The sequence below is a fragment of the Aethina tumida genome, chromosome 3 (assembly GCF_024364675.1).
Source record: "Aethina tumida isolate Nest 87 chromosome 3, icAetTumi1.1, whole genome shotgun sequence".
Classification (NCBI taxonomy): Eukaryota; Metazoa; Arthropoda; class Insecta; order Coleoptera; family Nitidulidae; genus Aethina; species Aethina tumida.
Genome location: NC_065437.1, coordinates 20,910,592 through 20,930,183, shown reverse-complemented (window position 1 = coordinate 20,930,183; position 19,592 = coordinate 20,910,592). Strand labels below are relative to the sequence as shown.

Below are 19,592 nucleotides of genomic sequence, written 5' to 3'. Positions count from 1 at the left end.
GACAATTCATAACTTGTTGTCTTTGTGAATGAGTACAATTTTAAATAAACGCATATATACACAATCTGAATTTAAAGTCCACTTAATGATTTATCAAATGTATTTATTAAATTTAACATTAAACGAGTTCACAGAACAATTTTATATTATTTAACACGACATGTTATCAACTAATTTTCAGTATATTAATGGCATATAATATAAATTAGTTGATAACATAGCCGGTGTATGATAAACTAAATTAATTAAAATTAAATCACATTATCAGTTTATTAATAATTATTATTTCAAATATCATTTTAAATGACTATAAATTAATTTAAATGTTCTAATATGTCAAATTTAAATAATTTTAAAAACATATATTATGTCCGTATAATTGAAGTTTAAAAAATTTACTTTTTCACTATGATAAACATATTGTTAATTGGCTCCAAAATATAAATACGAAATAACACAAACCTATGGCCTACAGACTGTAGGTGTGTCTCGGTTTATGCTGTGAATGACCTGATTTTCACGAAGAAGGTGTATCTTATTACGATTGTGTGATGACTTCTAAAGAGTAAAACATTTTTTTTTCAATTAACTGATAATAATTTAAAAGTGGTGTCTGATTAATGTTAGATAAACTGTTTCTCAGAAACAACACATAAAAAATTTTCCTAAATTTTCAATTCTTACATTTTTTTAGGAAAGTTTCTTATATTCGACAATATTCTCTGGTTCATAAAAAATTATGCATATTCACAATTCTCCAGAAATATTAAAAATCATATTCTTTCTATGAATTTAACTGTTAAAGACAGCAAAAATTATCGTATTTTTCAACAATAGTATACTAATACTCTTAAAACTTCGTTCATGATAAAATTAATGAATTTTGTGCCAAAAGATATAGCAGTAAATAATATATGAGTATTAAAAGTATTTGTTTACTTACTTTTAATTCTTATGAATAAATATTGTATATTTTCATGATTTACAATTGAATAAATAATTTGGAACAATTTTGAATATATTTCAATATTGCAGATTAAAATTAGAACCTACAGTAAATTTAATAAAACATAAAAATTTCAGTTCAAGCCCACTATAGATATCAATTTTATTAATCAAATTAATAAATAAATCACTTTAACCTGCATTTGGTAATACTTAGAATAAAAATATAATAAAAAATTAGTTATAATAAATGATCCTTCGTCATCGCTATTTAAATTGTGTTATTTGGTATTATAACTTATATAACACCATTAATATGTTTAAATAAACTAAATGGCATCGCTATAACCAAAATATAAATATTCAGATACTTGTACAAGTAATACGCCATTTAGTGAACTGGAAGAGCACGTATATAGTGTAAATAAATAATTGTAAACAAGTTATTTTAACTAATTAACATTTTTTACAGATATTAAGAAAACTGTTTACCACTAAAATTATATTTTAAACGATATTATTATTTTTTATTATTTACCTAATTTTTATGTAACATGCATTCACAGTTTGTTGTTTGAATAATTTTTATTTATTGGAATACAAACCTCGCTAATGCACTTCAAAATAGTGATATTACTTAAGTAAACTGCAGAAATTAGGTACGGAATTGCGACTTAACGTTAGTTAAATTTAAAAATTTGTTCAAATTGTTCATAAGAATTTATTTAACTTTTTTAGGTTAAAATTTTTTCTATTAACATAAAAATAAAATGTATTGTTTCTCTCGATTAAATTATAACTTTTTTCATTCACCTTTAATATTGCTTTAAAATATAGGTTTTAACACATTGAAGACCGCATTTCAAAATAGTATTTCTCACATAGGGACAGGCATTGTTAATTACGTATATTATTTTTTAAATATTTTTTTAGTGTACAGTAATTTGAGGCAGACATTATTTAACCCCTAGATTTACAATATCTCTTCGAGGGAGCGGCGAATCGACTACTATATTAAATTGTATTTAAATTATGCCCACCGGTGTGCAAGCGGTCTCCAAGTAAAACATGTGTGTCCATGAGCAAACGTGTGTGTTGTTGCGTAGTGACCCGCCGGTGGACAACGTGTTAATAAAATTTAATTTCTAACATTCCGTACATTAAATTTCAATGTATATAATTTCAATTATCTTAGTCTGCCTTGGAAAACTAGACTTCCATCTATTAGCCGGAGAATGAAATACAATCTGCAAAATTATAGATTTCTATAATTTACGAATATATTATTTTATTAAATTTAAATGTTTTTTCTATAATTCTGAAACAACTAATTCATGTTTTACTTCACAAGTTTAACAGAAAGTAATAAAATAAATTATAATCAAAACATATGAACGAGATACCTTCGAAAGCACATATGTCAAAATCATCGTGTGGGTGAGTGAGTCATTTCTGATACAAGGAATCGGCGAATTTAAACTTCTGTCAAATGTAAGTGTTAAATTTTTATCTTTCTTTGTTCATAAAGTATACAAATATCTACTGAAAATAAAGAATTCGTGTTTTTTATAGCATATTCTAAAAGAGTTTTCGAAAACAGTGACTATAATGGCTGATCCAAGAATAAGAACCATCAAAATTAAGGCAGGTGTTGCCAAAAGATTGGCCAAAGAAAAGACAGTATATGAAAAAGAAGCTGAACAGCAAAGAGCGAGAATAGAGAAGTACAAGCAAGATGGTAAAGATGAATATGAAATACGTAAGCAAGAAGAAGTCTTACAAGAATCACTGATGATGGTGCCTGATTGTCAACGAAGACTTAAAGTAGCATATGATGAATTGGTCAAAATTTTGGAGACAGAGGCAGACTTGGCAGAAAATGAAGAATATATTAATGCAAAGAAAATATTGGAAGATGCAAAACTTCAATTACCATCATCCACTGAAGTCATAACTACTTAAATTGGATCCAAACTTTTTTATTCTTTATATTTAATATTTTTTAATCTGGTAGATTTTAAAAATCAGCGGACTAAACTGTGATAATAATCAGTTGTGAACAGATTTTATCACTGATTTTTTTGATATTCTTCAATTTTTTGTTACATCTTAATAAATTTTTATATATGCTTGAGTTAGATGTTTTATTGCCCACAAATTATTATTCTAGTCTTTTATTTTATAAAGTAATAATTTATCATTTTACCAGAAATTACTGTAAATAAATTAAAATATGTATATATATATATATATATATATATATATATATATGGCTATCATGAAAATCTGAAAATTTGTGAGAAATATCATTTTTAAATACAAAATCTTATTTAAGTGAATAATTTATTTCATTTTTTTTTTTTTTTTTGACCAAACAAATTTTATTAGATTTTTGATATAATAGACATTAAAAATATTTTATTGCAATCTTATGTTGTTAGTAATTAATATAAATAGTGACTTAAATAATTCTTAAAACAATAATAAATTATTACAATACTAATCACATACTAAAATTACTAACACTTATAATTAAGTCCAAGTGTATGTTCTGTTCTCACTTATATATTTTATGCATTCCACACTGGTAATATGCTTGTTATCAGGTTCACTAAAATGTTCTAGCACCTTAGAATTTAGTCCACAATCAGATAAATTCTCTTTTCCAAAGACTACACTGCCCTCACTCTCCAAATCATCACTAGTAATTTTACTAAAAGAATTTGTGCTCACTACACTGTTAAATGTAATAGTCATACTATGATCAGGCTCATTTAAAGCAAATAAACTGTGCATTGTACTTGGTAAAATTGGTCCTGTTAGATCTAGCGAGTAGTAATTAGCGTCATCTATATGTACTTTGTTTTCCCGCACCTTTAGGGAACTCAAGGTAGCACCGTGGAAAGCGACCGGAGCAAGCAGTGTCGGCGGAATTCCGGCCAGAGCACCAGTCGCAGCGGTTGCACTTTTACAGTTTATCAAGAAGTTGTACAGAGCATGGACTTCCACGCCCTCAACTAATACCAAGCTCTGTTCACTGTTATCTACTTGGCATTCTGATTTATATATAATTTTTTCCTAAAAACGCATATTTTATCAATAATTGGTACTCTAAATTCATAATTTTATGTTATGAATTGATTAGTATAAACCTATTATGTTTATCTAGTGAATATTAAATAAGACCCTAAGTAAAAACTTAAATAAAATAATTTTATACCTGAGTATAATTAATTTGTTTTATATCATCAGCATTAATTCCCATAGTCTTCATCCATTTTTCATCAGGAGCTTCCTCCTCTTCTTCATCAGGTTTTTCCTCCTGTACTTCTTTTTTGTCATTTTCTGATGAATCTTCAGTGCCTAACCCTTGATCAGACATTTTTCTCTTCTTCAGTGGCATTGTAAATTCAATCTTCTCTTGATTCAACATCTGTCTGAAGCCTCTTGTTGTTGGAGTAATCAGTGCGTGAACATCCCTATAACCGCAAATCCCCGACGCTCTAAATAAAACAGTAAAATTGTTTGCACAAGCATAAAAATATGGACATTGTCTTGTTCTTAGCAGTTGAAATAGAGATCTTAAACTATCAGACCAAGCTGCTTGTAAGCTGTCTCTGACTGCTGAATTGGTTACACAACTAGCACCAGCTTGTGTGGCTTTAGTGGTGGTTCTAGGGAAGAGATTTAGCCAAGGTAATGAAGGCTGTTGCCAATATAAACAGCACTGGTGAAATTTTGCATTTGGTGATGTGTCAAGTTTTGTTTCACAATTGGAGTCTAAACACCTTGTAAAACCTGTTATCCCAGAGGCCTCTTCACTCAGTTTTAGTTTTTGATTCCAGGGAAATGGTTTTTCAGAAAGTAATCGAACCTTATTTTTCAGTCCCCAGTCAATGGGTAACCATTTTTCACCCTGAGCCTTTACAACCTCCACACCATCATTCTCCTTATTGTCACTATTTTCATTAATTTTATTTAAAATATTATTAAATGATGTTAAGGAATCATTTGTTGTAGTTCTTGGAGGGGTTTGATTTAAAAGTTTAAACAGTGTTTGATCACTAGACTCATCCAAAACACTAGAAATTTCAGGTTTCGACTTTTTACACTCGTTGGCTGCCAGAAAAGGATTTTTCCTTTTGCGGGCACAAAAGACATCTTCAAAAGGTGTCGAAATTTGTTCAACAGGTTTTGGCGAAGAGTTATTGATTCTGGCCTGCAATTGTTTCTTTTTAAGTTTTAACTTGTGAATTTTCATAACATCTTTTGGGTGATGCCATTTTGGGGCAGATTTACTTGGGCTCTCCGGCATAGCTCTGCAAATAAAGTCTATGGTTGAAGACTCTATATTTAATAATTCAAAACATAACCAATAAAAAACTAACAAAGAAAAAACGTTAGAGTTGGTAGATCTAAAGTATACGCAATAGGTCAAATATATCAACTATCAAAGTTTGTGTAAACTGAACCTCTTTAAAATTAAATAAATATGCTAAGATTTGGAGATATTTATAAAAATGTACATTCTTACGCTACAATTATTTTTTATCCATAGTTAGTATAAAATTTTTATTTAAAGATACAGTAAAATAATTTTACACTCATTTATCTTACATAGGATTTCTTCAAACACATATTTTTTTAAAAGAATTTCAACAGTGTTTCTTCCATTAAAATAAAAATAAAATCTATTTATTAACATTTTAATTAATTTATTAACAATTTTAATATTTTATAATAATAATATTGAATTAACTATAAGTTAAAATATATAGCTAAAAACTAAAATGAAGCACCATTTATTTTAAATTTTAAGCATAAGAAAACACATAGAACGTTGAAAATAGATTTTAACTCTATTTATTTTGATATCTTAAATTATTATATATGTATTTATTAATATAATAAATGTTACAATATAATTACTGTCATCTAATATTATTTTTTAATTAAAGATTGATTAATTAATTAAAATTAAAGTAATAATTTATCAAAAAATACCATTTATTAAGTTACATTAATTATGTTATATAATTTTTGGTATTTTAAATTATTATATCAGTTAATATAATATATATAAAATAATTAATGTTATGTAAATTCAAATTAAAATGATTAAATAACAATTTATTTAAAAGTAGAACACATTTATTAATAAAATTTAAATTAAAACTAAAAACGAAAAATTACAACTGATACACTGAATACAACTGAAAATGCACCTTTTAATTAATTAATAACCGAATTAACAAATAATTTGTTAATGATAAGCGATAGTTAATTATAAATGAATTAATAAAAAATTATTTGTTGGGAATTTTTAAAAATTGGTTATTATTAAATTTTACAAAATAATTATTAAAGCGATACTGTAAATAAATTACAGTTGGATAATGTATTTTTGGAATCATAATGCGTAATTAGAATCCTTAAAACTGTATGTATATCATAATCTTAACGAAACAGATCAAGGGGCTACCGATCAAAAAGTCGTAATAAGTATTTATTAAAAATATTACAATAATATTACATCTACGTACGATATAAAAGCCTTAGCCATATTTTGTTTTAGTTAATTTATTTAAAACCCACGTTCTACAAACAAATTTAAGATAAACAGCTGCACACTTTTCAATATGGAACAAAGGAACTCTAAAATAAATATTTGTAATATATTTATGTTACCTACACAAAACGATACAATTATGCACATATACTTAAATATTTATAGGAGTATATTGGTTTTGGATTTACTAGATAGTCACCATGGTTAACTAAACGCAAACATAAGTAAATATAAATCATTTAAACCAGTGCAACAATGGTTGAGGGATACGAGAAGTTAAAAATAGTCGGAAAAGGTATATTAATTAGTAAATTAATTACTGTTATCAAGTTAAACAATGTTTCAGGTTCATTCGGTACTGCCACTTTATGCAAACGACTACAAGACGACAAACTTGTAGTTATGAAGGAAATACTTACGATAGATATGGACAACACTCAAAAATTGTCTGCTTTTAATGAAGTTAATATAATATCGACATTATCGCATCCGAACATCATCAAGTATAACAAAAATTTCAAAAAATTAATGAAAAATTATTTTATTAGGATAATTTTAGGTATCTGGGAAATTTTCAAAATAATGATTCTTTAATAATAATAATGGAGTATGCGGATGGAGGAAATCTCGGCCAATTAATAAACGCGAAGAAAAATAATAACGATGTTTTTACGGAGAGGGGTATTTTAACAATAATATTAGAAATTTGTGGTGCCATTGCTTACATGCATCTCAAAAAAATTATTCACAGGTTTTAAAGGGTGTATGAATGTATATTAAATGCAAAACAATTTTTGTTTCAGAGATTTAAAAACCGCGAATATATTTTTGACACAGGACGGCACAATTAAAGTCGGTGATTTTGGCATATCCAAAATGTTAAATACAAGATCTCAAGCTCAAACTGTTGTTGGGACACCGTATTATTTAAGTCCGGAAATAGTAACTTAAATTAAAATGAAATAATTTTATATTTTGCTCAATAAAACATTGAAATTTCAGTGCGAAGGATATAAATACAATGAAAAATCAGATGTGTGGGCTATAGGATGTATTCTATACGAACTAGCATGCTTAAAAAGACCATTCGAAGCACCAACATTACCACTATTAGTACAAAAAATAACAGCAGTAAGTATTAAAATAAAATAAAAATAATGTTAGGCAAATAATTAATTTTAGTGTCAATATGAAAATATACCAAACATGTATTCCAAAGATACACAAAATGTGATACGCGCCATACTTCAAAAAAATGTCGCAGATAGACCTTCGGCTTTAAGTTTGGAAAAATCTATAATTCCTCATATTTTAGCAAAAATTAAAAAGAATGAATATTTAAATTCGACCATTTCTTCCAATAGGTGCGCAATATGTTAATGTTAACATATTATAAATGACAATCTTTATTGTAGTATCCCCCGGGAGAGATCAATTTTATATAAAATAACAGAGTTTGATTTTCCTAAAATTGAAGTAATAGATATACCTCCCAAAAATATTTTACATCTTTCATCAAGTACCACCCACACAATCATAGTGACATCCGGTAAAAGTAGTATAAAAAATTTTCTAACACATAGTAAAGTATTATTTTAAATCAGATCATTTGGTGTACGCATACGGAAACAATTCATATGGCCAACTTGGCTATTCGAATACTGATGATAATCATAGAAATCAGCCAGTATGCATAAATTATTTAAACGATAAGCATATCGTGAGGTAAATATGATTACAATATTAATATTGAATTAAATGAAGATATTCACATTGTAGTGCAGAAGCAGGAAATGGGTTCAGTCTATTTCTAAGTTATTACGGTTATGTATTTAGTTGTGGCGATGGTAGCCAAGGTTGTCTGGGAAACTCGGATTTAAATTCATGCATGACACCAACAATTATAAGTAATTTATTTCTTTTAAATAAAATAATTTTATACATTCTAACCTTGCAGATATTTTAACAACTGTGAAAATAAAACACATTTCTTGTGGATTCTATCACGCAGCGGCGGTCAGCAGGGAGGGAAAATTGTTTACTTGGGGTACATCGATCACGGGCGCCTTGGGTCAGGGATATAGAGAAAGATGGTAACAATATTAATCATAGGAAAATAATTATGAAGAAATAATTGTCCATTTTAGTTTAAAACCCATGACAGTTACATTACCAATAAAAATTAAAGTAGTGTGTTGCTACAAAGACGCCACAGTTATTCAGTCATGGAGTGATGAATTTTACGCCTGTGGAAATAATATGTACTGTAAGTTGGGAATATCCAACGAAACTAATGTCACAACGTTTCAGAAAATAAATCTAGAGCAAGCTAACATCCGCCAAATGTGTGTAGGAGAAGAACATTCTATTGTTCTTTTAGAAAACGGTGATATATTAAGAATCGGTCTTAACGAAGAACATCAATTCGGAAAACTAAATAAAAATAGTAGCAATATTCAAGTTATCCCATTCAACAAAAAAATAAAAGTATAAAATAAAATTCAAATAAAGTAATATTCTTACTTTTTTATTGTAGATGATTTCTTGCGATAGATTTTTTTCTACAGCGGTTGATGTTGAAAATGTAATGTGGCTCTGGGGGACCACCAAGTACACAAATGAAGAAAAGTCAAATAAAAATATCATATTCAAAAACCCAACTAGTATTTTAGCGTACGTTACCAATGGTATTCTATTATTTTATTACTTTAAAAGTTTCAGTTTGTATTCATCAAAAGCAAATTTAATAAATGGATATTCACTATATATTTTTAATGTGAGAGCTATTCGCAACAGTGTACTTGTAGTAATAAATACGACAGTACCTCCATGTCTGAAATATACAGAGGACGTCAATTCTTCAAGTCATAATTTTGTAAGTAGATATTTTATATATGTGATTTATTATAGTAGAAGAGATGGTTTTTATAGGTTTCCAAAACTACAACTACTCACCATGTTGAAATAGAACTACCAAATACTCCACAATGTAGCTAATTAAATTTTATACAATAAATAATTCAAAATTAAATTTATATAATTTATTAAATATTATATGATAATAATGAATGACCTGCACATTTTGGCCTCTTTTTGTTTTTAAAATAAGTTAATACTGGTAACAACAATGTGGTTTTACCTATAGTCACATGTGTTTCATTTCCATAATACTTAAATGATGACCTCTGTTGATCCAAAATTCTCTTCACTGGACAATCCTTAGTTGGTAAATCAAACACCTCTTCAACATTGTGTGACTTCTTGTGAGTAAAACTTGCACCTTGTCTTGGTGACATCAGTTCTGTTAAATCAGTATATGAATATGACCCTTTTGGGGTATATTGTATCTTCTTTCGCGTTTTGATTAATTCCGCCTTCATTCTGATAAAATTAGGTTCTTCCTTGGTGCAATCTAAATATTATTTATTAAAATATTATAATATTTCTGAATTGTTTAACCTTACCATTGTTTTGATTATGTATTGGCCTCCAAAACATGACTAGAACATCTTCAAATGCTTTAAAAAATAACTCATGTACAGAAGAATCATATAAACCTGTTCTACAGATTATATTATAAATTCCCTACAAAATATCACTTTTAGCAAATAACAATAAACCAATCAATAAATATTTAATACGGTTTAATGGACATAAATATATATATATTTATAAAAGTGAAATTATTTTAAAAAAATATCTTATATCATATTTTTAATTTAATGTACGTAATAAATAATATTTATTTTATATTATATTTAAATAAATATAACTTTATGGTTCTAAATAAATTATTTCTGAATCTAAATTGATGTCATACAATTTTATTTAAATAGAACAATAAACAAAAGAAATATTATATTGTTGTGCCTGGGTGAATTTTTAATTTACTATATTACTTACCAACATAATTTGAGTCAAGTCTTTATTTCTCTTCTCCATGACTTGTTCTATGAAAAAGTTTAAATTAGGAAGAAAAATTTCCATAATTGCATCCACCCCAAGATAATACACAGTCGTTAAAATAGGAAGACAAAAATTCTCACATAGTCCAGGAATTTCATTAATTTTTTGTTTAATTTTCTTAATTACAAATTCTTTAATTGGTACCCTCAAACAAAGAATACTAAGAAGAGAACACATTGGTTTCAGGACTTCTTCTGTTGTAACAGATTGTAGCAACCTCTGCAGAATTAATCTCACTAATAATTTTAACTAAAAAAAATTAATTTGCAATAAAAAAAAATTAAATTTATTAATAAACACCAACCTGTTTTTCAGATACATTTGCACTGCCCAGAGGACTACTTTCTAATGTGTCAATTAAATCTAATGCTCTTAATGTCAAGCAATCATAAGTTATATCTTTGGATAATAAAAAATATCCAAAATGATAAAACCATTCAATTATTGGGCCTATATTTGAATTCTCACTAATATCTTCTAAAGCAGCTGCTCTTATGTCAGGGTCAGAACTGATAATACTCTGACACACAATGGTAAAATATTCTTTTAATGTACTGCTCACTTCTTCAGGATACCAGGTTTTTGTTATAATAGGTTTACCAGGTTGGATATAAGAAGCTTCCTCTTCAGCTAGTTCAATTAAGTTGATCTTTGCATCCTATAAAAAATAAAGCTTATTAAAAAATAATTATAATTATAAAATATATACTTCTAAGTACAATGTATTAACTGTTCCCGGTTGGTCTGGTAAAGTAAGCCAATTTGGACTGGTAGGAGCACCATAAACTTTTTCAATATGTAAAGTTTCAAAAGTCTCTTCTATGTCCTTTGAATTTATTTTATCTCTACCAGAAAGTTTAGCTTTAAGTAAGGCATCCTAAAATACACTTACATGTGAAACAATGCAATTATATATATTTTAATATCATACATGGATAATATATCTCAGTTTATAATTTATATCTTCTGCAAGGACATTACAAATCTCTTCAGATTTGTTCATATCATCAATGATGGCTGATGATATGTCTTCAGACAAATGTTCAGCATAATTTAAAATTGATTCTGCACCAATTCCAGCATATTGCCCTGAACCACTTTCCTAAAAGCATAATTTATTAAAACTATTTTTTCTTTTTTTCACTGCTTTGTCCCTACCTTATTTGGAGATTCTTTTTCGTTAGATCCATTGTTTTCAGATTGGCTAGTTTGAGATTTTCTTTTCTCTCTATCTTTGCTAGATTTTTTGTTTTTCGAATTACAGGAGGACGTCGATGGCGTCGATTTTGAAAACTGACTGCTTGATTTCATGTTTAACGTTGTTAAGATATACAGTTAATATTAAAGATTTGTTATTGTGTATACATTTTTGGTAACCTAACTTTTTGAAATGACAGAGTAAACAAAACGGAAAAAAAATTGTCCTCAATGTTATCCGTTGCGCATTTAACTGCGCACGTTGTTGCGAGATATTTAAATTCAGAAAAGAAGAAAGCAGTTTACTTTACCTCTGATTTATTCACAGTTTTATTGAATGTAATGTACGTTAGTTTTGTAATTCATACGTTATAAATCGTAGTAGGAAATAAGCGCCTATTAAGTGGTGGTGAAAGAAACGTTCTTGATCCAAATATTTTTCAAAATCAGGGATACCAATGGTCAACTAACCTAAAAATCCGACGAAGGGGATAGAATTAACCTATATGTTTTTGTTATTGATATTGTTTTGATTTATTTTTTAATGGCTTTCCCTCAAAAACCACAGCGAGGTACCAAATTTTCCTTAAAAATAGTACAAAACATAATTAATAATTTTATTTTTTAGAAATTAATCATCAAAAAATTCTAGAGGAGCTCCAAATTAAAAAGCAGTTACTGTTAAAAAAGGGGGTAGATTCAAGCTTACACTCGCCTTTGCCTGTACTAGGATCTACAGTTACAACAGGAACTGACGGACATTCCTTAAATTCTGCACAAAGATCTGCCCTACAAACAGCTAATCAACAGTCTACTGGTTATTTTATAACACAGGACTCTTCCTTTGGAAATTTAATTTTACCAGTGTTACCAAGATTTGATCTCAAGTAGGAAAAATGTTTCCATGCATGAAACTTAAGTATTTGGAGGAACGTTTACAATGTCTATCTGAATTTGAAAGGCCCAAAGTTTCACTGGAACAATATGTGACCCCATCCCATCTTGGTTCTCATATTTTATACACCATACAAGTAAAAAATACAATTATTAATGCATATATTATTGTAATTTTAATAATATTGTACTTTTAGTCACAATATGGAGATATAGAAGGAAAAATTGTGGCAGATTTAGGAAGTGGTTGTGGTGCATTGACAATAGGTGCATCTGTTTTAGAAGCAGCACAGGTAGTTGGTTTTGAAATAGATGCAGATGCTATAGATATTTGCTTAGAGAATATTGAGGACCATGAACTTACAAATATTGATATTGTTCAGTGTGACATTCTGAAACATTCATCAGACAGTAGGTAAGTAGATATTAAATAGGTTATGAAATATCTTTATAATATAATATTTGCAGGTTGAATAAGCTTTTTGACACAGTAATTATGAATCCACCCTTTGGTACCAAAAATGCTGGTGTGGATATGAAGTTCCTAGAAAGTGCATTTCAACTGTCAAATAATGTTGTTTACTCTTTACATAAAACATCAACAAGGTTTGTATTATTTTAATTATTTTAATAATATAAGTTCAATTATATTATATTACAGGTCTCATGTCTTGAAATGTGTAGAGTCATTAGGGGGCAAGGGTGAAGTACTTGCAGAGTTAAGGTATGATTTACCTTCAACATACAAATTTCATAAAAAAAAATCTGTAGACATTGAGGTAGACTTTTACAGGTTTCAAGTAAATCATTAAAATCTGTACAAAAGCAAATTTCAAAAATTAAATTTTATATTCTTTTCATAAAGTTTTTAGTTTCCTAAATTCCTATTTTATTTGAAGTCATTTTTTTAATTGTTGAGTGTTTATATAAGTCAAATAAAAATAAATAAGGGATAAATAAGTCTTTTATTTTGGTTTTAAAATTGTATATCTAAAATTTAAATTTTTTCAAATTTAAAAATAGCAAGAACCAACTTACTTCATGTGAACATTACATAAATCTATTAAAACTTAAAATTATATTTTATAAAAATGATTGTACAAAAGTAATTTCATTCAAATTTTATTCCTTGGGCCAGGGGTAGTTCTTTAGAGTGGTTAATGGTAATGGTGGATCTTCTCATGTATTGTTTCCAAGCATCACTGCCAGATTCTCTTCCACCTCCTGTATGTTTCTCACCACCAAAGGCACCACCAATTTCAGCACCAGAAGTGGGAATATTAACGTTTACAATGCCGCAGTCTGAACCTTTAGGACCTATCCACTGTAAAATAAAATCATATTAAAAGAGTTATTTACAAATGTCATGTAAAAGCTTACCTTGAATATATTTTCAATATTTTGAGTGAATATACTGGATGACAAACCTTGAGGCACTTCATTGTTCCAGGAAATGGCTTCGTCTACACTGTCCGTTTTTAGAACATACACGATTGGTGCGAAACATTCGTTGTGCACCAAATTACAATCGTGTTTAAGACCAGTCACTATTGTAGGTTCCACGAAATATCCCGGTGTGTTCAAAACCTAAAATTTAAAATTTGTCACATATAATTATTCTCTAAACTGACTACGGATTTGTTACTTACATTTCCTCCTATTTCTATTTTACCGCCTTGTTTCTTTATTTCAGCGATGGTGTCTTTGTATTTCTGAAGAGATTGTTCACTGTGAAGTGGTCCTATAAGAGTGTTAGACTCTAAAGGATCACCAATTCGGTTTTGAACTTGTTGATAGGCCTTTTTCAGTCTTGTCAAGACCTCATCATAAACCTGTATCATATTGTTTTAGGGAAACGTTTTTTAATTTAATCAGATATTTTCCTTACGTTTTTGTGAAGAATTAATCTTCTTGTTGTTGTGCATCTTTGGCCTGCTGTACCAACACAAGCAAATAGTGTGGCCTGAACAACCATGTTTAAATCCGCATCATCAGCAATGATCAGAGCGTTGTTACCACCTAATTCCAAAAGATGTTTACCAAACCTTTTTTGCACTTCCACTCCAACCTACACATATACATCACTCTAATCAAATATATTTTAAATTAATTTAAAACTATAAATTACCTGTTGACCAATTTGGGAACTTCCAGTAAAAGAGAGTAGTTTGATTCTTGAGTCTGCAGCCATTGCTTTTCCCACATCAGCACCACCGCAACACAAAGAGGCAATTGCTCCGGGTAATTTATTTTTTTCCAAAACTTCAGCTACAATTCTGGTAGTCGCAACTGATACTAACGGTGTCGTTTCGGCTCCTTTCCACAAAACAGTATTTCCACACACCTAAAAGTATTCTTTAACATACATTATATAGCTTAATTATTTATGGATTTACCATTGCTATAGCGCTGTTCCAACCATATACGGCAATCGGAAAGTTAAATGCGGAAATAACACCAATCAATCCTAGAGGGTTCCATTTTTCCAAAAGAACATGTCCAGGTCTTTCAGATGGGTAAATAGCACCAGCTAATGTTCTGGATAGTCCAACAGCATAGTCGCAAATGTCTACGTACTCTTGAACTTCGCCAATGCCTTCAGGTAATATTTTTCCCATTTCAAGAGACACTAATTGGCCTAAAGGAACCAATTTACTTCTAAGAGCATCACCGATTTGTCTTACAATTTCACCACGTCTAGGAGCAGGGAGATCAGCCCAAATATTCCATGCTGATTCTGAAGCTTTTACACAAGATTGATAATCGTCAACAGTTCCAGTGGTTACTTGTGCTATTACTTTTCCATTGCTGGGGCAAATAGACTTGACAACCTATAAAATAAATGACTAAGTATATTTTAAGTAATTAAAAACAGAATTATTACCGGGCCACTGCCTTTCCATTTTCCATCATACACACCCGAATTTGTATCACTTAGACCTAAGTCTTTTAAGAATGAATATTTGGAATCTTTTATTAGAAATTCGGAACTCATTGCTCTTATTGAAACAAAATTCTTATACAAAGAATATAGCTTAACAGGTTTAGCTATAAAGTGCATTACGACGGACGATTCACTCTTGGCAACTGAAGATTAAACTATTTATCAGTTATTTATGGTTCAGTGATTTGTTGTTCTTATGGTGTTATCAAGAAAATATTATGACATATTTACATATCGGCAATGAAGATAAGTACCAAAGGAATTCTAGTGTTTTTCCTTACATTGTTAACAGTTAATGTTTGTATTCCATTAGTAAAATAATTATTGCAAAAGTTCAGATGTTTGTTAATTTTAACAAATCTTAGAAATTCAATGATTTGTAAACATATTTTTAATGTTCTATTAATACACATTGATAAAATTTAAATTAAAAATTCAATATTCGCTAATTTATTTAATTTGAACATTATTATGTTTAATCGCAAAAGTTAATTTACTGATTTAATATCAAGTCATGAAATCATCTTCTGTAAATTTTAATTTATTTATTTTATTCTTATTAAGATTAAATAAGTATAAATGGTAGGTAAAGGTGAAATATAAGTAAAATACATTTATAACACATAAATATATTATTCCATAAAAACATGACACAATTTTTTGATGTGTACACTTTAATTTTTCAAATCAAAACAACACAAAAGTCTAAACAAAATTTTAAATACTATATTATATCACACATGATATTCACCACCATCAATTTTCTCATCTGAAATCATTGACATGATAGATTTAGCAGTTCCCTCCTCTAGCCACAATAATTCCAGAAGCAATCCTTCCAAGACTCCTAATAAACATCCACCTGCAACATCTAATAAATAATGTCGATTCATAAGTACTCTGCTTATGCAAATGGATGTAGACCATGCCAATAATGGAGGGATGCAAAATACAGGTAATGGATACAAATTAATGAAGATAAAGGTAACCATCACTGCTCGACTGGCATGTCCAGATGGAAAACTAAATACATCTGGTCCAATTTGTCCCAATGCATCATCTGTGTTGGCTACAGGGCGTCGTCTTCTGAAGTACGCTTTGGCAACAGCAACAAATATGATGTCCAGGAATAATCCAAGTAGCATGTTGACTTGCAGTTGGAGAAGTGAATTATCATTGAAGAACCATGTAAATGCAATCCAAAACACAAACCATGGAATACCATGGCAGGATATTTCCAATGCTTTGTAGTGAGTTTTTAGAGATGTGAGTGGTGCGTACTTATGAGCCCATAAGACGAACTTTTTAGTAAATTTTTCATCTTCACTTAGTATTTGCTTCAGAAGTGGTGGCACTTTTCTTTTGTCTGACATGTTGAATCACTTTAGTATTTAACTGAGAACTGATTAAGAATATTTGGAAATGAATTTTATTTACATAATATTTAAATTAAAATTCTTTATCGGGAGACAAAATTTGACAGGTATATATTCAGATGCATTGTTTCAACTGGAAATTCAATTTACGCATGACAGTACTACTGTCACAGTAGTTCATTTACACTGACAACTTAACATAACCTATTACTGATGTTGATTTGTAAATAATTGTGAAAAATGAGTTTATCAAATAGAAATCGTTTGAGCATTTTGGATAAACCCCTAAGTCGAGGCAAGGGGGAAGTTTCATTAAGTTGCTTTGCTTTGTTGTTTTCTGAAGTGGTACAATATTGTCAAAATAAATCACAAACAGTACCAGAATTACAAAATAGGTATACCTGATTTATGTGACTTAAAAATGTTTATTCTTATTAATTCATTTAAGGCTTCATGAATTAGGACGAAAAGTTGGTGTTAAATTAATAGACCTGTATTTTGTCCGAGAACGCAATGGTAAACGAGAAATTAAACTATTGAATATACTCTTGTTTGTTAAGTCAACATTGTGGAAGGTAACATTTGTGAAAATAGTATGTGTGAAGTATTTAATTTATAATTGACAGGCGTTGTTTGGAAGAGAAGCTGACAAACTGGAACATTCTAATGATGATGAAAATACTTATTATCTGATGGAAAAGGATCCTTTAGTTAATCGGTTCATATCTGTTCCAAAAGACAAAAGCAGCTTGAATTGTGCCGTTTTCATAGCAGGAATAATTGAAGCTGTTCTTACTGGCACAGGATTTGTAAGTTAATACTTATTATTATTATTACTATTATATTATAACTGCATAAATATATATTACAGGCTGCCAAAGTTACTGCACATTGGCACAAAGGAACTACATACATGGTGAAGTTTGATGATGCTGTAGTTGCAAGAGACAAACAATTAGAAGAAAGATAATTTATTATTTGCAAATATTTCATTACTCTAGGAATATCTAAAATATTTCTCTATTTATTAATTTTGTATATAATAAAATATAAATAGATCATTGAAAACTATTTCTAATTTAAATGCTTCGTTTTTATATATATTAAAAACATAATTCAAACACAAAAATTTCCCAAGTTTATTTATACTTGGAATATTATTTTATTTATCTTTTATCATAGTTAAGATGCCAAAAATTTGTTAATCAATATATAAAATCAGATCAGAAAAATAAATAAAGTGCAAACAAAAATCTGTTCAAAAACACTTCTAGATTATATTATTTCCTATTTTTCTAATGCAACTTATGTTTATTAAATCCACTTTATGAATATGAATTAAAAGATATACAGTAACTCTTTAGTTTATATATTTATTTTTTAATTAACTCAGCATTTTTATTTATAATAGTGATACCTATTAACACACTATAGGCGGGTAACAAAATAGTCCAAATTAAGTTATTGAATGATAACAAAAACTAAGAGATAATTCTTTCAGTTCCGTATGTAAACCAATAGAATAAAATTAACTCACCTCGTTTTTAAAGTAAATACATTCAAAAAGGTAAAAATTACCCGGACCGATAATAATTAACAGTTCTCGAGACGGGTATTTTTACCCGACCCGCTTATAGTGTGTTAATATACAATATTAAAAAGTTTCTTATTCCTTAAGGGGAAACATTATGTTGTTTATACACATACATAAAGCCTGTAGTGACTTAAAATATTGAAAAACAAATCTACATCAATTACTGTAATTGTTTTGAAAATATCAATTATTATTTTTTTTACAGTAAAAGTATAATATGTATGTGTAAACAACAATTTTATTTGAGTTGATATTGTCTATGAATCGAAAAAGGAAGCTGGTACTAAATAAATTAATTCATATGGATCGGAAATAAAAATAGAATTATTTTATTTACCATATCATCATCCAATATTATGTAATAACTGAAATAGCAATGATGCCATAAAAATACGTAATCTAAATGGTGATCTGTTATATTAATGGGTTGACCACATCCATTTCGCGATACAGTGATCAATACACCCAAAATAATATAAACGTCTACCTAAGATCACTGGTGCGAATTCATATTAATTCACGCATGATAATGCCAATTCACCCGTAGACATGGGTGAATGCTCTGATGAGTCTTTGTAAATATTGGGCGTATCAGTTAGGTGGATATAACATGTTATATATTGTGTCTGCAGATACAATGGAATACTTGACCGATTTACCCTTTTTCATCTGTCACTCACTTTTTATACACGTATTCTATCTCAATAAAAAATTGAGGAAATTTAACATATTTTAAAACAACGTATGTGAAATTTAAGATTATTTTAAAAACTAGTTTGTGTAATAAATTATACATAAAAAGATTTTGTCAAATTTAATTTTATGGAATAGATATTAAATAGGGAATTTTTAATAATTCATAAATAATTACTTTTTAATATAGCTATGGTTGATTAGATTCAAAATTAAGATTTATTGCATGTTCACGTGACAATCGTAAATTCAGTAAATATTTACTTGATATCAATCATCACAGGTTTATTTAATACTAAATAATAATGTCAGGCCATAAAATTTAGTTAATTTAGAATTATATAAAACTTTTTGTCGTCTCATAAGTTTCACTTATGTGGGTTAATTTTTCAGTGAATCCCTGGTAGACCCTGG

The 19,592-nt window shown here is 28.6% G+C and overlaps 8 protein-coding genes across 9 annotated transcripts; 4 read left to right on the top strand and 4 right to left on the bottom strand.

Moving 5' to 3' along the window:
• Nucleotides 1-2,275: 2,275 nt before the first annotated feature.
• On the top strand, nt 2,276-3,079 carry LOC109609082 (tubulin-specific chaperone A). The gene is made up of 2 exons (XM_020025703.2): nt 2,276-2,436; nt 2,518-3,079. The coding sequence occupies exon 2, from the start codon at nt 2,554-2,556 to the stop codon at nt 2,905-2,907; it is 354 nt and encodes a 117-aa protein (XP_019881262.1). The 5' UTR covers nt 2,276-2,436; nt 2,518-2,553; the 3' UTR covers nt 2,908-3,079.
• Nucleotides 3,080-3,348: 269 nt separating this feature from the next.
• Nucleotides 3,349-5,335, bottom strand: LOC109609063 (protein downstream neighbor of son homolog). Its single transcript, XM_020025684.2, has 2 exons — nt 4,166-5,335; nt 3,349-4,023 (listed from the first exon to the last, which is right to left on the bottom strand). Exons 1-2 carry the CDS (start codon nt 5,258-5,260, stop codon nt 3,478-3,480), a joined length of 1,641 nt encoding a protein of 546 aa, XP_019881243.1. The 5' UTR covers nt 5,261-5,335; the 3' UTR covers nt 3,349-3,477.
• Nucleotides 5,336-6,701: 1,366 nt separating this feature from the next.
• On the top strand, nt 6,702-9,539 carry LOC109609051 (serine/threonine-protein kinase Nek8). Of its 2 annotated transcripts, XM_020025667.2 has the most exons (14): nt 6,702-6,809; nt 6,861-7,017; nt 7,074-7,265; nt 7,318-7,456; nt 7,517-7,645; nt 7,697-7,878; nt 7,930-8,063; nt 8,119-8,239; nt 8,294-8,421; nt 8,472-8,607; nt 8,662-9,001; nt 9,051-9,187; nt 9,236-9,389; nt 9,446-9,539. In XM_020025667.2, exons 1-14 carry the CDS (start codon nt 6,770-6,772, stop codon nt 9,509-9,511), a joined length of 2,055 nt encoding a protein of 684 aa, XP_019881226.2. In that variant the 5' UTR covers nt 6,702-6,769; the 3' UTR covers nt 9,512-9,539. The 2 variants fall into 2 exon arrangements, with proteins under 2 accessions (XP_019881226.2, XP_019881224.2); XM_020025665.2 differs by having other exon boundaries at nt 9,051-9,389.
• Nucleotide 9,540: 1 nt separating this feature from the next.
• Nucleotides 9,541-11,895, bottom strand: LOC109609052 (uncharacterized). The gene is made up of 7 exons (XM_020025668.2): nt 11,639-11,895; nt 11,412-11,582; nt 11,190-11,357; nt 10,785-11,138; nt 10,418-10,729; nt 9,979-10,099; nt 9,541-9,926 (listed from the first exon to the last, which is right to left on the bottom strand). The coding sequence occupies exons 1-7, from the start codon at nt 11,789-11,791 to the stop codon at nt 9,559-9,561; spliced, it is 1,647 nt and encodes a 548-aa protein (XP_019881227.2). The 5' UTR covers nt 11,792-11,895; the 3' UTR covers nt 9,541-9,558.
• Nucleotides 11,896-12,434: 539 nt separating this feature from the next.
• LOC109609043 (rRNA N6-adenosine-methyltransferase METTL5) lies at nt 12,435-13,531 on the top strand. Its single transcript, XM_020025654.2, has 4 exons — nt 12,435-12,708; nt 12,769-12,986; nt 13,040-13,177; nt 13,233-13,531. Exons 1-4 carry the CDS (start codon nt 12,574-12,576, stop codon nt 13,381-13,383), a joined length of 642 nt encoding a protein of 213 aa, XP_019881213.1. The 5' UTR covers nt 12,435-12,573; the 3' UTR covers nt 13,384-13,531.
• Nucleotides 13,532-13,545: 14 nt separating this feature from the next.
• Nucleotides 13,546-15,655, bottom strand: LOC109609044 (putative aldehyde dehydrogenase family 7 member A1 homolog). Its single transcript, XM_020025655.2, has 7 exons — nt 15,456-15,655; nt 14,968-15,402; nt 14,700-14,915; nt 14,460-14,639; nt 14,221-14,403; nt 13,952-14,158; nt 13,546-13,895 (listed from the first exon to the last, which is right to left on the bottom strand). Exons 1-7 carry the CDS (start codon nt 15,630-15,632, stop codon nt 13,683-13,685), a joined length of 1,611 nt encoding a protein of 536 aa, XP_019881214.1. The 5' UTR covers nt 15,633-15,655; the 3' UTR covers nt 13,546-13,682.
• Nucleotides 15,656-16,126: 471 nt separating this feature from the next.
• On the bottom strand, nt 16,127-16,904 carry LOC109609074 (polyisoprenoid diphosphate/phosphate phosphohydrolase PLPP6). The gene has a single exon (XM_020025695.2). The coding sequence runs from the start codon at nt 16,886-16,888 to the stop codon at nt 16,250-16,252; it is 639 nt and encodes a 212-aa protein (XP_019881254.2). The 5' UTR covers nt 16,889-16,904; the 3' UTR covers nt 16,127-16,249.
• Nucleotides 16,905-17,111: 207 nt separating this feature from the next.
• LOC109609080 (trafficking protein particle complex subunit 5) lies at nt 17,112-17,962 on the top strand. Its single transcript, XM_020025702.2, has 4 exons — nt 17,112-17,286; nt 17,340-17,466; nt 17,518-17,700; nt 17,763-17,962. The coding sequence occupies exons 1-4, from the start codon at nt 17,132-17,134 to the stop codon at nt 17,859-17,861; spliced, it is 564 nt and encodes a 187-aa protein (XP_019881261.1). The 5' UTR covers nt 17,112-17,131; the 3' UTR covers nt 17,862-17,962.
• Nucleotides 17,963-19,592: the final 1,630 nt, after the last annotated feature.